The 14,508-nt window shown below is 35.1% G+C and overlaps 1 protein-coding gene across 6 annotated transcripts in view; it reads left to right on the top strand.

Annotated features, from left to right (window-relative positions):
* The window catches only part of LOC116175382 (multiple C2 and transmembrane domain-containing protein), a 116,611-nt gene extending 103,387 nt beyond the window's left edge, over positions 1–13,224 (top strand). For 4 of the 6 annotated variants that reach the window (XM_031493511.1, XM_031493488.1, XM_031493503.1 and 1 more), the window contains exons 10-14: positions 10,551–10,737; positions 10,791–11,347; positions 11,397–11,616; positions 11,660–11,766; positions 12,323–13,224. In XM_031493511.1, the coding sequence (XP_031349371.1) occupies positions 10,551–10,737; positions 10,791–11,347; positions 11,397–11,616; positions 11,660–11,766; positions 12,323–12,674 (1,423 nt within the window). In that variant the 3' untranslated portion in view covers positions 12,675–13,224. Of the gene's footprint in view, positions 1–10,550; positions 10,738–10,790; positions 11,348–11,396; positions 11,617–11,659; positions 11,767–11,811; positions 12,299–12,322 lie in introns of those variants that run through there. The other 2 variants (XM_031493479.1, XM_031493497.1) reach the window with 2 other exon arrangements.
* Positions 13,225–14,508: the final 1,284 nt, after the last annotated feature.

Below are 14,508 nucleotides of genomic sequence, written 5' to 3'. Positions count from 1 at the left end.
ATCCATAGGTTTTCAGGTTTTCGAATTATTCGACAACTCACAAATCACGTCGGGGTCACCAAAAATGTTCTAGTTGATGCGGCTAGGGACTACAACTACCCGTTGATAGTTTAACCGCGTGTGTAAAAAGATAATTCACGAAAAAGAGAATATTCTATAATCGATCAATTTTATTTTATTGACAAACTTCTATTAATTTCAAATCTGTTCTATACATACTTGATTACTAAAATGCATCTTTCTTCAAAAGCTATCGTTTCTAAAATTAAAAAGATAGAAAAACAATCATAGATACCTTTAAGAGGGCGTTATGCACTTTTCATACTAAACATTCAAGTTTGAAACTTTCCATATGTCAGTTCTGATCGAAAAAATTAAAATTAGTTTAGGTATGTCGTGACCTTAATAGTAGGGGAGCTAGCACGAAATCCACTGAACGAGAATGATCAAAATTTTAACCGATGGTGTTCCATTTTGCCCTATCAGAGTATGCTAAAATCGATCGTCTGCCGCCTCAGGTCATACGACTTAAGGCGCTGCGGGTACTTCTTGCGGTACCAATTCTGAAAGGTTGTTTTTCGAGAAAATAAGTTATACACCAAATGAAAACGTTGATAATGGCTCATAAAAAAATATTTAAAAAAATCGCGCACATTTGATAACTCCGTAAAAAAACTATTCTTAGTCGGTTTTTCACGCACTTTCTACGGATATAACTAGGTTACCGTTGGAAGAATGAAGTTGATTTTTTTTACAGACTAATGATAGGTACAGCCAATGACTATGAGAGTGTTTCTTTTTTAAATTTTTTCTCTAATTATAAGATATCTTATAATGTTAAGATAATAAGATAATCCATCGGTTAAAATTTTGATCATTGTCGTTCAGTGGATTTCGTGCTAGCTCCCCTACTATAAATAGTAATTTGGCGTGCAGTCGCCATCCTGAAAGTTGAAACTGTCAATCAAGAAAGTAGTATTTAATCGATTTCTCAATTTATAGGGTAGAAGGGAGTATTTACATCCGAACTGTACCTATATAGCAGCGGTTCTTAATTTACAACAACTCATCTCTAAAACTCTTTTACGACCCTCTCCATTATATCTTTTTCACATGTTGCTCTGTCAGTTTTTCTCTTGTATTTCATAGGCATCTTCTGAAATTAACAAAAAAAAGCCTTCCAATAGGCCGCTAATCTAAAAATATAAAGTTCAATAAGGAAAATAAATTATCCCGTGGGTACTTAAAAGACGAACTAGAATGCCAACTTCCTGTTCCTAATCACTCGACAAATAAAGTGCCGAACTTGAAGCAAGTTTCGCAAAGCTCTCTGGCTCAGGATTGTCGAGAAGCGGTGCGGAATTGAAAGTATCTAAGGGAATCTACAATCTGCTTTAGCTGCTCATAAAAAAACACACTTTATGACCCTAACACACTTTCTCTCTTTTGACGTAAAGAAGGAATACTCTTCAGTAAAAATATTTACTTTTCTAACATAATAAAAGGTAAGTCTACACTTAACCTAACAACGCGATTCGTTAGCAGATTGTTCGTCTCTTCGTCGTCGATAAAACTAAGAAGTTACAATCGAGTAAAACGAAATGTCGCCATCGATATAAAATCATTCTTACACATCTCTCTCCTGCCTATAAACTTAGACTAACAATCCTAAGCCTAACAGTCCTAAACCTTCGTTGTAGGTCAACCCACTGTTGAATAGTGGCCAGAAAATAAACGCGAAAATCTTAAACGAGTAAATAATTCCTTAAATCGCCTAAGCATAAGCACCAAAAAATGGTGCAAAAGAGCAATAGTAGTAATATACACCGAAGGGGTCCAAAGTGTGTAAAAATCACATTAACAGATAAGGAACCATATTGGAGACTGTGAAAGTTGATGAAACTAAAATTAATAAAATTGAGATTCAAATTAATCGGATGTATTTGGTGGTGTTACCTGCAAGTGAAAAAAGAAGGGATCGATGAAGGGACTTACTGATAGGTAAAGCGCCTCACCATTGAATAAAAACAAAATTACTGTATAGTGGAGGCAGATGGAGATGTAATCATAAATGCACGACAAAGGTTACGTCGCCGAATTTTAACAACAGTTTCACCTTTGTCGCCGAAATTCAGGTTATATAAGGTGGTTCGTTGTGAAATGCCCTGTCTGTATAATACAAAACCTTGACTTACACATGCGTTCACCCCCTCCAAATAATAGGTACACGTTTGTGTGCATTAAACTGCTCAATCGACATAAATTTTGCAAGTCTCGTAGGGAAATGTGGAACAACTGCAGAAAATGATAACAGCTGGCACTAAACAGTAAACATACGGAAGTATTACGTTAGGAGGGCTTATAAACTCAAATTGGCGAGAAAGAGAATGTGCGAGACTCCCGAAGTTTGCAACTCATCTCTGCAGCGGAATCCCTTAATCTGCACTTCATCCAAGTCCAATTTATACAGCGCATTTGTAATTGTCTCAGTTAAAAATTACAAAAGGGCATGAAATGGTGAATTTATCAAATTAGTCTAAACATGTTATATCCCAATCTCCCATTATGAGACGAATAATTTAGTTGCTTCTGTTATACCTAAATATGAAACTTGAATACTCGCTGTTTTCGATGGAAACCATTACTGTCAATATTCGTTTTATACTCCTAATAAACGTTCTGAAACATTTTTCCACGACCAGTCTGTTTTATATTGTACCTAGTTGAGGATAGATTTCATTTAAAACCCTTTGTTTTGTTCTACTGAAAACCACCACTACACTACCCCTAATGTTTTGTAGTATGTCTGTATAGTAGTGTAATAGAGCATTTCGCTTGGGCTTTTCATGTTTGTCCGCCAAATACTACAATAGCTGTTAGTTAAGCCACAACGAATTGAATTTCGACTTTTCGCGTAGATTCTATTTTACAAATGTCTGTGATGTGATTAAAAGCCTATTCTGGACGAATTTAATTTGGTTGATGTTAGTCCTGCTGATGCTAGAGTTCTCTGCTTCTCTGAAGTTATCATATCACATTGTTACGTACGTTCTGTTCTTATACAAGTATATGGAATGTATTTTGTGACAAATAATAAATATGATATGATATGACATGATATCGCTAAATATTGCCCCGAAACCATTGAATAAAATTTATTCAATGCCGAAACGTAGAATGCGCTTCAATCTAAACACCAACCAATGTTCTTATTGATTCCGTTTATCATCCTATGAAACCATAAAGAAATAACTTCCCAGTTCTTCTGGAGGAATTCATGGTCTACGACATAGAGACACCTTTCAGATTCAATAACTATTTCGAATTCCGCTCGAACACCAACTTTATTAGAAACGCTTGCCAAAATTGTAGATGTCATTCTGGAAGGTAATTTACCGAAATCAATTCTGCCGATATTCTTTGGTGCTGCAAGACTAGAAAACCAACCTCGTACATCCTTTTCCTACGGTCACTTGTAAACAACCACATAGGTACTATTCCAATTCCTTTGCTTGAGATCTTTTTTTAACACCTCTCACGATACATGTCCCACTGCAATTTGACCTTTTGCCAATTTTTCTTTTTCGTTTCTATATCGCTCCTATTATTACTAAACCTTGCCCGTTTCCAGAATCGTTTATTATTTTCTTCAGTCTTGTCATTTTCCTGCTTCTTTATGTGATCATTTGATTAAAGCACTAGTAGTTTTTTGTTTTTTTTTCGATTCTAAGTCCACCATCTCTAGTTAATGCACTACGCTTCCTTGTTTCATTTCTTCCTTTGCCTTGTCCCTTATTATATTGCTATGGGTATAATTTTTGCTGTATGCTCATATCATCGTTTACATACATGTTGCGATCTTTATTTAATACGTCTTAGCTTCGCGTTTATCACTAGCTCTTTCGCGTTTCTTTTTCTTAATTCCATACATATTTTTACAATATTCAATCAAAGAAATCGTTTTTTTTTAATCCTGAACATGTTTACAACACTCGACAGAAGATATACTTAAACCCTGGCAAACACAGATCACTATTTCAAAAAAATTTAACGTTTCGAACGTGTCAAATTTTTAATCCAATTCCGCCAAATATTAAGGCCATTAAGACCTAAAAAAATTTAGATTTGCATTAAAACAATTTCTAGTAGAAAAAGCGTACTATCACCTAAATGAATACTTAAACATTTGAAACCTTTTAAAATATTTATTGCATGTTCGTCACAATTTTAGAATGTATCTTAATGTGTTTTTTAAATGTGTCGGTTTGTTTTAATATGTTATACATTTTGTAATTTTAGTATTTGTGCTAAGTTAATTGTTTGTATGTATTAGGGACATGGTGTTGCCACCTACTATAAGGTAAAGCAACAACGAATAAATAAATGAAATGAAATGAACGAAATTTATTTCTTAACTTGTTGGTCGTTCCATATTACTACATTACCTATATCGTCTCTTCCGCACCTCAATTTTTAACTGTTTGTTTTATTCTTTTAATTAGTTGATTTTATACACTTAACTCTCATTATCTGATCCAATTTGTGCTCCTTACGACTCCTTTCTCTTTGTGGTTCCTGGGGATCACTTGGTTTTATTGCATTTGCCAAAAAGTACAGAAAGGTTGTCTGAGGGTTTTCCCTCTTTTCCCGTCATCCGTTGTATATTCAATTTCGGAACCCATTTTTCGCCTCTGAAAGTATTACTAGATTTATTAAATATTTCTCCTCTTTCCAGTTACCTGAAATTTCACTCCAATAGATACTTGATTTGTCTATAGGCCTGTTCGCTAATTCAAACACAAAATTAACGCAACGTTTTGAATATAAAAAAACCAAGTGGTGCAAGAATTCCAATTTAAATTACCCTTTACAAGTTTTGCTATTTAGATTGACCTAAAGATTATCGAAAATATCATTGTAACGGACCCGCTAAATCGCAATTCTCCTTCGATTGATTCTGAATGGCGGAAATAACTTTCTAGACTCAATTTACCACCTTTTAAAGAAATCTAATTTTGTGTGGGTTCAAAAATAAACAAACAAGTTAAAAAGTAATCGTAAACGATTTACATAAAGCGTATTTCCACTTGCATTCATTTCCCATTTCTAAGATGCAACTTCTATAAAATCGTAAAAATCCGGCCACAAATATGAAAGATAGCGTTGCACATGGGCAATCCATTTTTGTCGTGCTACTTCAATGTCAGTTTATGAGAAGAATTTCATTTCAATGCTTTTCTAAATAAGAAAGTTGGAACTGCGCATGCGCAAACCTAAATTTTGAAACTAATGTTAGATTTTCCTTTGTTCCAAGCGCCTAAATATCAAATTTCACTTAAATCCCTCCATAAATAAAAAAGTTGGCACTGCGCATGCGCAAAATAAAATTTTGAAACTGGCGCTAGATTTTCCTTTATTCCAAGTGCCTATGTATCAAATTTCATTCAAATGCTTTTATAAGTAAAAAATTTTGCAATTCGGTTTATAAATGATCGAGATGCGAAAAGGGCACTGTGAATTTTGAATCGATTCGATTCAACTTTTGGCATTGCGTATTATATGGCTAAAGCTATGCCCATATTGAATTTCATGCAATTCAGTTCATAACTAACGGAGATGTAAAAGCGATCGAACATTTCTAAACAAAGTTATCGTTCACACGGACAGATAGATGGACAGACAGACAAAGGAACAGACGGACAGACCAACAGGCAGACGACAGATAGTAATGCAAAATTATAAACGATCTCTAGGATCGTTAATAAACGGCAAAAGTGTAAAATTATGGAACATGTAAAAAACGGTTTTTTGTTTTTTTTTACAATAACTTTTTTTGTAAGCGGTACAGAAAAAATTCCTTCCTTGGTACAAGACTCGACACCATAACGAACCAAATAGCGAAAAAAGTAGAACAATAGCTCTTAAGATAAAGAACTAGTAGCGTCGCAAAACGAGCGGACGGACGGACGGACGGACGGACAAAGTGGCCACAATAGCGCATTTTTTTTTATTTTTGTGGAAATGCGCTAAAAATATATGACAAAACAATTTTAACTGCCTATAGGTTGAGCTTTTTAAGAATTTTCAAATGATGCAAAATTTCTCGGAACTCTTATTGATTTTTTCTAATGGGTCAATTTGGATGATGTTCGGCTATGAACAATGTTTCAATATTTATCGCCGTGAACCTTAAGAAGGGCTTAAGGTTTACGGCGATAAACATTAACACAGCAGTTTTAACAATGTGTCTTTGTGATAACAAAACATATTAGCGCGATCCTGATACATGTAAAATTATGGAGCTCTTTATTTTGAAACCAAATTGTGTCGCTTAAGCCTTATTGTGTTAATTTGAAATGAGTTCCATTTCGTAGTTATCCCATTTGCTCCAACTTCTCCGTACACATTACCATAACTTTAAGACACCTATTCATTTAAAGTGCATGGTTTTCAAATGCCTATAAATAGGAGGGTGGTGCAGAGAAACTACTTTGCCATATATTGGAGAACCATTTCACGTCTTTACTTTATGACTTATTCCCCCGATAGTAAAACCTGAGGTCACGTTATATTAGCGTCGCCTTTTTTATTAGGTAGGTGCCCATTGGTTATTTGAGAGGCAGTCCAATTAACGTACAAAGAAAAAGAAATTATATCAGTTTCAATCTTCTATAAAGAAGCTTGGCTTACGTTGTAACCCGACGCGGCGGTTTGATAAGTAAATAACAAGACCGGCGGTTAATATTTGAAGGATTTGCGGATCAATATCGAGACCTTCTGAAAATTTAATATTCCTTTGTACTAGACCTATTATTATCACTTTGTGTTTACCTCAACAAGAAGTAGTTCCATTTCCATTGCTTCACACAGGAATAAAACAAACAACATATTTTTAACTCTATTTCCTGTTCCACATATTATATTTAACATACCTACTGTTGCAACAGACATGTCTATCGTAAAAAACTACTATCTACTACTAGGTACTTGGAATTTTATTTCATTTCAACTTAAACCATAATCAATACTTTGCCGTAAGTCCAGAATTTCCGTTATTTTTTGCCACTCTCACACATAAGATAAGCCAGGAAAAATGGTTTCGAACTGAACGTTACAGTTCAGTTCCTTCCCTAAACCCGTAGACAAAGAAAGTGTTATGAATACATATGTCGGCATCTCTACTTTTTCTGCTATAACCACATCAAAATCTGATTCTGGAAATTAACGTGTATGGAATGTAGTCTTCTGTCACTTGGAAGTCTTTTGATTTGACTGTTTCTGTTGAGTTTTTTTTACAAAGAAGTTGCAGACCTAGGTACGAGTATATCAAATTGAAATACTAATGAGGTCTATATCTCGCTCTTTATTAAGTATGTATAGAAATGCTAGGCTAGGTTGCAATCCGCTATTGTTTCTTTAAATAAACCATTTGCTTTTTGTAGCATATACAAGTTCGTAATGCACGGCACTTGGCAATATTATTGAGTTCTTTATATAAATAAAATCGAGCTTTAGTAATTAAATTTTTTAATGAATTTATTTATATTTATTTCAACAATGGTCAACAAAAATATCTGCAAAATAATTAAGAATATGTTGGCACGTGCACGAAACTGCCTTGGCCTAGGTCGCCAGTAACTTCGCCTTTCGCCAAAAATCTTCTCGAACTTTTGGCTGTTGACTAGAATAAAACAGAACGAATTCTCTGATTATGCGTTAGTTTAGAAACTATTGATCTATTTGGACAATTTTGTATATTTAATTAATGCAGCATGCTTCTTTTAAACAAATGAGATGATAAAGCATATTCATATTTTCTATTATTTTTATTGGTCGATCCGTAATTCAACTGACGATAATTGATTCTTACTGGGTTTTCGTTCATTATTTATCGATTGCACTGAAAAAAATCCCGCCTCTTTATTTTAAAGAAGATAAAAGGAAATTCATGTTCAGTATCAATGATCAACTATTACTACGGTAAAAACCGAGGTAAAAACTCTTCCCTACTTGTAATAAATAAAGAAGTTCCTCAAGGGAGTGTTCTTGGCCCATTGTAAATCATTATATATGTTAGGCGCAAAGACCGAAAACGGCCATTGAGCGAAAAAAACGGCCACAACGCGTTTTGGGTAATGTAAATTGACCACGTAGCGTTCATTAGGTTTTTTTCGCTTTGTGGGCGTTTCAAAATAGCCACTACGCGTTCTGAACAATCCAACTGTACCATTACGAGAATTCGCGTTGTGGCTGTTAACTGTTTTCAACCACAACGCATTCTAAAAAATAGTAAATATTCAGAACCCATTGTGACTATTTAAGCACACATCCACACTTCAACGGCTTTATTCTCGAAACGAGTTCACGCCTGTTTAACACGTTCATGGATGAGAACGACGTACCAACGAATACCGTAACCATCAGGACCGCTTCAGGGAAATCGTCGGGAAGCACACAGGGGTTTGTCAGCTGCAATTTCAAGCGATACTGCAGCGACAAAAAGTGCAAGTGCAAATCCAAAGACGTGAAATGTAACTCAAAATGCCACTCCAACAGCTCTTGCAAAAATAAATAAAGAACACTTACGCAAGGAAGAGATAGTATCAAAAAATCGTATGTACCTCTCTGTAAGTAGCTCTCTGTAAGTTGTGGTTCCTAAGCTAAAAGTTTCCTCCCGTTTCACAAAAACTACCCTGAATGTTTAATAATCACGTCGTAGCTATTGGAAAAACACAATGGGTTCTACATATTTGGTATTTTTAGAACGCGTTGTGGTTGAAAACAGTTAAGAGCCGCAACACGAATTCGCGTAATGGTACAGTTAGATTATTCAGAACGCGAAGTGGCTGTTTTTAAACGCCCACAAACCGAAAAAAACGTCAAGAACGCTTCGTGGTCAATTGAAATTACCCAAAACGCGTTGTGGCCGTTTTTTTCGCTCAATGGCCGTTTTCGGTCTTTGCGCCTAACATATATACCCAGTATGGGTTAAGTGGATTTTTTTCATCATAGTTTGTAGCCAATATATTCCCTTGATAAAAGTTTAGAACATTAAATCCCTAGGTTATCTTTGGAAGATCATTGTAAACCACCTTCACAAGGACAAGAAAGAGGCCTGCGTTTTGCACTGAAGAAGTTGAATTGAATTGTCTCGTGATCCTTAAACCACCTTCACAAGGACAAGAAAGAGGCCTGCGTTTTGCACTGAAGAAGTTGAATTGTCTCGTGCCTTTGGCATCACAAAAAACTATTAATATACATGCTTTGAATCCGTCATCAAGTATGTTATCATATATATGCTGGGAAAACAGTGTAGCCTTGAATAGATTCTTTATTAATTTCGAAATATATTCAAAGCGATTCGTGTAGTTTTTTTTGTTTTAGAATAATAATATATGTAGTTATCCTATATTTACATACTTAGCACATTATTCTTTGTAAAACAAAACATTGAGAAATTTGCTAAGCTTAATGAAACTCACAATTATACCATTAAACATGGCGCTGAACTACAGACAGTGTAGGTAATTTACATGAGTTTGAATTCTATTCTCTATAGAGCTATCCCATTTTATACGAAGACAACACTTATAATAAATTAGATCCACAAGTAAAGGCTTTAAAACGATATAACAACGTCCGTGTTTTAAGAAGGGGGCAGTGTAACGAATATTCCAGAAATTCTTCAGAGATTAGTTATAGAATATCACTAAGAAATCCAGCAGGGATTTTTAACAGATGCTTTAGAGATTTTCCAGAGATCAAGTAATCTCTGAAGACCCTTTGGAGATTGTAGTATGATTTTAAGCACTTTTTTGTGGTAGATAGAGATTTAGAAATACATAACTGGTTTTGCATATATTTATTTAAAAGAAACTTGGTTTGCTAGCGAACGTCTACGCAAGTACGCAAATTTTATAGCAAATCAAAATGCCGCACACTTAAAAATGTAATAAGCGAAAATAATTCTTTATAGATTATTAAAGAGTTCTTAGGGGTTCGTCATATATTTTTTGTTATTTATGAAAGCAGTTTCAAACTCTCTTACTACATTCTTCACAGGTTGTTAAAAGAATATAACAATCGATTCCGGCCACTAAATGAAATGTGCCTTAGTGAATGGTTACCATGCACAATGGAACTTAGCAATTTTCCCAAATAAACCATTTTTTGCATTATACCATTGACTAGCCGATTGAGTGCTTGGTTTTTAATCCTACATTCTTAAATAGAATAACTGAACCGAAATAATTCTCAAGATCGCTATGCGATTTAAGTTATGTAGGTACCTAGGTACATTTCGCATTCCATTTTGAAGCGGGATCCAGTCCACAATTTAATTACGCCTCTAATCCCCCTATAAAGCTTAGGTACATGTGAAACAAATACTCCTTCTATCAAACGTGACCTCTTTAATCTAAAACGTCCTTTGGATATATTATATCGACCTCCTTGCATTGTTATCATATTTTTATAAACTGCCAACGTTCGCAATTCGCAATTACTTTATGCATCAACAAAACTAATATTCGTTCATTTTCTATTTTCAGATGTTTAATCGACTTGTCCAGTTTTGAACGAGAAAAAACTCATAACTTCAGTGAAGAACTTGAAGACGGCGCTGGTTCGCTAAGTTTTTTATTGACAATAAGTGGAACGACAGCATCGGAAACGATATCCGATCTCACTCTGTACGAAGAAAACCCTCGGGAGCGGGAGGCTGTTTTGGCACGTTACGTAAGCTACCATCCAACATTTAAGCTCTCATTCTCATCCAATTCCACGTTCAGGCATGGCAACGAACATTTCACAACATTAAAGATATCGGTCACTTAACAGTCAAGGTATTCAAAGCCAGCGGGCTGGCATCGGCCGATTTGGGCGGTAAAAGCGATCCGTTTTGCGTGGTAGAATTGGGAAACGCACGTTTGCAAACCCAAACCGAGTACAAAACGCTCACGCCGACCTGGCAGAAGATATTCACCTTTAATATTAAAGACATTAACAACGTTCTGGAAATTACGGTCTTCGACGAGGACCGTGATCATAAGGTCGAATTTCTTGGCAAAGTGGCGATTCCATTGCTGCGTGTGAAGAGTGGGGAGAAGCGGTGGTACTCGCTTAAGGATAAAAAGCTTAGAAGCAGAGCGAAAGGAAGTTGTCCCCAAATTCTGTTGGAGATGACTGTCGTTTGGAATCCAATTCGGGCTTGTATCCGCACCCTTAATCCGAAGGAAGTTAAACTAATGGAGCCAGAGGTTAAATTCAAACGCCAAGTTTTTATGAAGAATGTTATGAGATTTAAAAGCATCATCATACATTTTTATGAGATTGGGAAGGTGTTCCAGTAAGTTTCATGTAACACAATTTGAAATGGTCATTGTTAATTATTGCAGAGGGTGCTTCGAGTGGGAGTCGACGTTGCAGAGCTTGATAGGTTTACTTTTTTGGTTGGTGCTTTGTTATTACTTTGAAGTGTGGATGATACCGGCAGTAGGATTGTTAATTTTTGTCAAGCAGTACATTCTGAAAACTATAGCGGCTCCTGTGAATGTCTCTTGGGATGAGGCTACCGATTCTGACATAGAGGATGATGATGAAGACGATAAAGATAAGGTGGGTCGGCTTGTCTGTCGGTGTACCGTACTGAATTTTTTAGGAAGAGAAGAAAAGTTTGAAGGAAAAGTTGCAAGCGATACAGGAGGTTACCCAAACTGTTCAAAACACAATTGGTCGATTAGCCAGTCTGGGAGAAGGTGTTAAAAAGTAAGTCTTAAATCTGCTGGTTCATTGAGATCCACACGCACTTAGCTTTCATATGAGAGTCCCTCTTACACGGTACTTGAGCCACTCCCCACTCAAACTTGAGGACGTAGCGACGGGATATTTTTTATGCCTGACCAAAACTTTCCCTTAACTTTGAAATGGAGGAGCACCCACAAAGAATGTGATGGGTCATCTTTCAGTGGTATACCATCCTCCAAGCGCTTATGGTGGTATCCTTTTTCCATTAACAGTACGCAGATAGTAGGAGAAAACTTTATTTCTAGTCAAGCTGCGATATATGCCTTTAATGCTTTGGCATGACACAGTTTGAGAACAAGTCTTATTTGGCTTTATGTTGTATTACGTTACCATAGGACATATTTTGTAAATTACAGAGTTTCTTTGAAATGGGTCAATAAAACCATTTTTTCTCTTATGGAAATCGCCCGCCTTGATTCTTACCAACACGTTTTGTGTACATTTCTGACAATTTTTGCTATTAGCTTATTTTCAGGAAGAATTCGATGCATTTTAATATGTACTTTATCTCTTTCAGTATTTTTAATTTCACAGTGCCATATCTCTCCTGGATAGCTGTTGGTTTGTTGGTAGGCGCAACTTTGGTATTGTACTTTGTGCCAATTAGATACTTGTTGATGCTGTGGGGTTTGAATAAATTCCTAAGGAAGATTATGAGACCACACTCTGTGCCGAACAACGAAGTCTTAGATCTGTTATCACGCGTCCCCGATGACGAAATGCTTGTAAGTACACTTTTAAACTACGCGCGTATGAGCCGAAAATCAATCAATCTTTGTGTGCAGTTGGATTATAGAGATTTCAAGCCGTCTATTTCGATGGAGGCGGAGAGACGACGTGAAATTAGAAAAAAGCAGAAAGCCTCCTAGTGGACATCCAAAATGTTTTCCCGGGCTCGCACAAAATTTCGTGTTGTTTGGGATAACAATACTTAAAGCAAAAAGTCTGATAACAATTATGTGTTTGTAAATTCATGTACATTTTTTTACTACATTTTCTAGTCATTAAACTTTGATAGTGAGATGAGTGCCCTGTAGTTAAAAAACAATCCGTCATTAATTTAAGAAAGCCAAGAAATATCTAATTTTCAAGCGAAGTTATTTTTGTGCCTCCAAATGGCTGTGTTTGCTGTTTAGTTTACACTTTTTTAATATTCATCTCATCCTAAACGTATGTGGAGCTAATCCACGTTTAAATTGCCATTCAATTTTTATTTGGGTTGGATATGATAGATTTATTAGATACGTAAGTGTAAGACGCACAAGTTTTTGGACGGTGAGAATTTATGAATCCCGAATGAGTACTTTAGGAATTGGCCATTATTTACCATACCTACACCTACACATACAGGTTTTTCGCTAACACTCACAAGCACCCATGCCTGGACAATAATTATTTGATTTCCTGCCAAGTTGTTTCTTTTTGAACCGACTTCCTTCTAACAGTGTAGGAACCTACGTTTTAAATGTCTTAATTTTTCGAGTTATCTAACATTATTGCTTCAGATTATGGCTTTCGAAATTGACATCTGAATTATTTAAACAGTTCACGTAAAAACGTTGGAAAAACGACCAATGAAATCAAAAGCGTAAACTTCATGGAGATAAATTCCTATAGTAGTGTGTATCATTGTTAAATTTTTAATAAGACATTTTATACAAATAGGTAGACATATTCCAAAGGTTACAAACATTAATTCTTCCAAAAGCCCGAGTGATTTATAGAACTAAGTTAGTCATTTTCTATTCGATATTTGAGTGCTTGCACAACTCTTTGGCTTGTAAAATTCATCACTAGGTACTTTATCACAATTATTTGGAAAGTTATAGACGCAATATTGGTGCAGTACTCAAATGTATTGACAATTAAACCAAAAGTGATAATAGTAACTATAAGACCTCACATGACTTTTTTTGTATTACTAAAATACTTAATATTGCCTATTTTTATATTACATTTTTTAGTATCTTTACATTATATTTAATAATTTTTTAAGGTTCCTTTAGATAGAATAAGCTTACATATTTAAAAGTTTTTACTATTTCTGATATTGCAAGTAGTAGTCGACCATACTAAAGAATTTTCATATCGCTCAGAAATGGTAAAACTTGCAAAGAAAAAAATTGTTGCGTGTTCAAAATTCTAAGTCTGTTACCGCATAAATTGTTTGTATGCTTTAGAAATTGTTATGTTTGTTTGTTAATGTTAAAACGCCATTACTAAATGTTTTTATTTATTTGCGCGCTTTGTCTATGACGAATTTTTATATTTAAGTATCATTGTAATTCTACTTACAGTTTTTTACATTCTCGTGTGTAGATTTGACTATCTAGATGTTTAGCACTATCCTTTTATTGCACATTGCCTTTGTCAAAGTTATTCGTTACCTATGTTACCAATCCCAAAGTGATACAAAGATATAAGTGTACGTTATACAATAATAATACTGGGTATATGACATTTTTAATTGTGTGAAAATTAAATTTATTTCCTGCTTTTCAGAATGAAACCATTTTATTCTTATAGTTCCATGTTCCTCTCAGATACAGCTTACAATTATCACAATCTACCCTCAATAAATAAAGATACCTGTCCAACCAATTTTAACCTTTCCTCTAGAATCAAGCTAAATAAAAGATTGTTGGCGCAGGTTGACTGGAAGAAGACATCCTTTTTTAGTTGGTAAAGTTTCCTTCTTTTTTT

Source organism: Photinus pyralis, unplaced genomic scaffold (genome assembly GCF_008802855.1).
Source record: "Photinus pyralis isolate 1611_PpyrPB1 unplaced genomic scaffold, Ppyr1.3 Ppyr1.4_LG1, whole genome shotgun sequence".
NCBI classification, from domain to species: domain Eukaryota; kingdom Metazoa; phylum Arthropoda; class Insecta; order Coleoptera; family Lampyridae; genus Photinus; species Photinus pyralis.
This window is presented reverse-complemented; position numbering and strand designations above follow the sequence as displayed.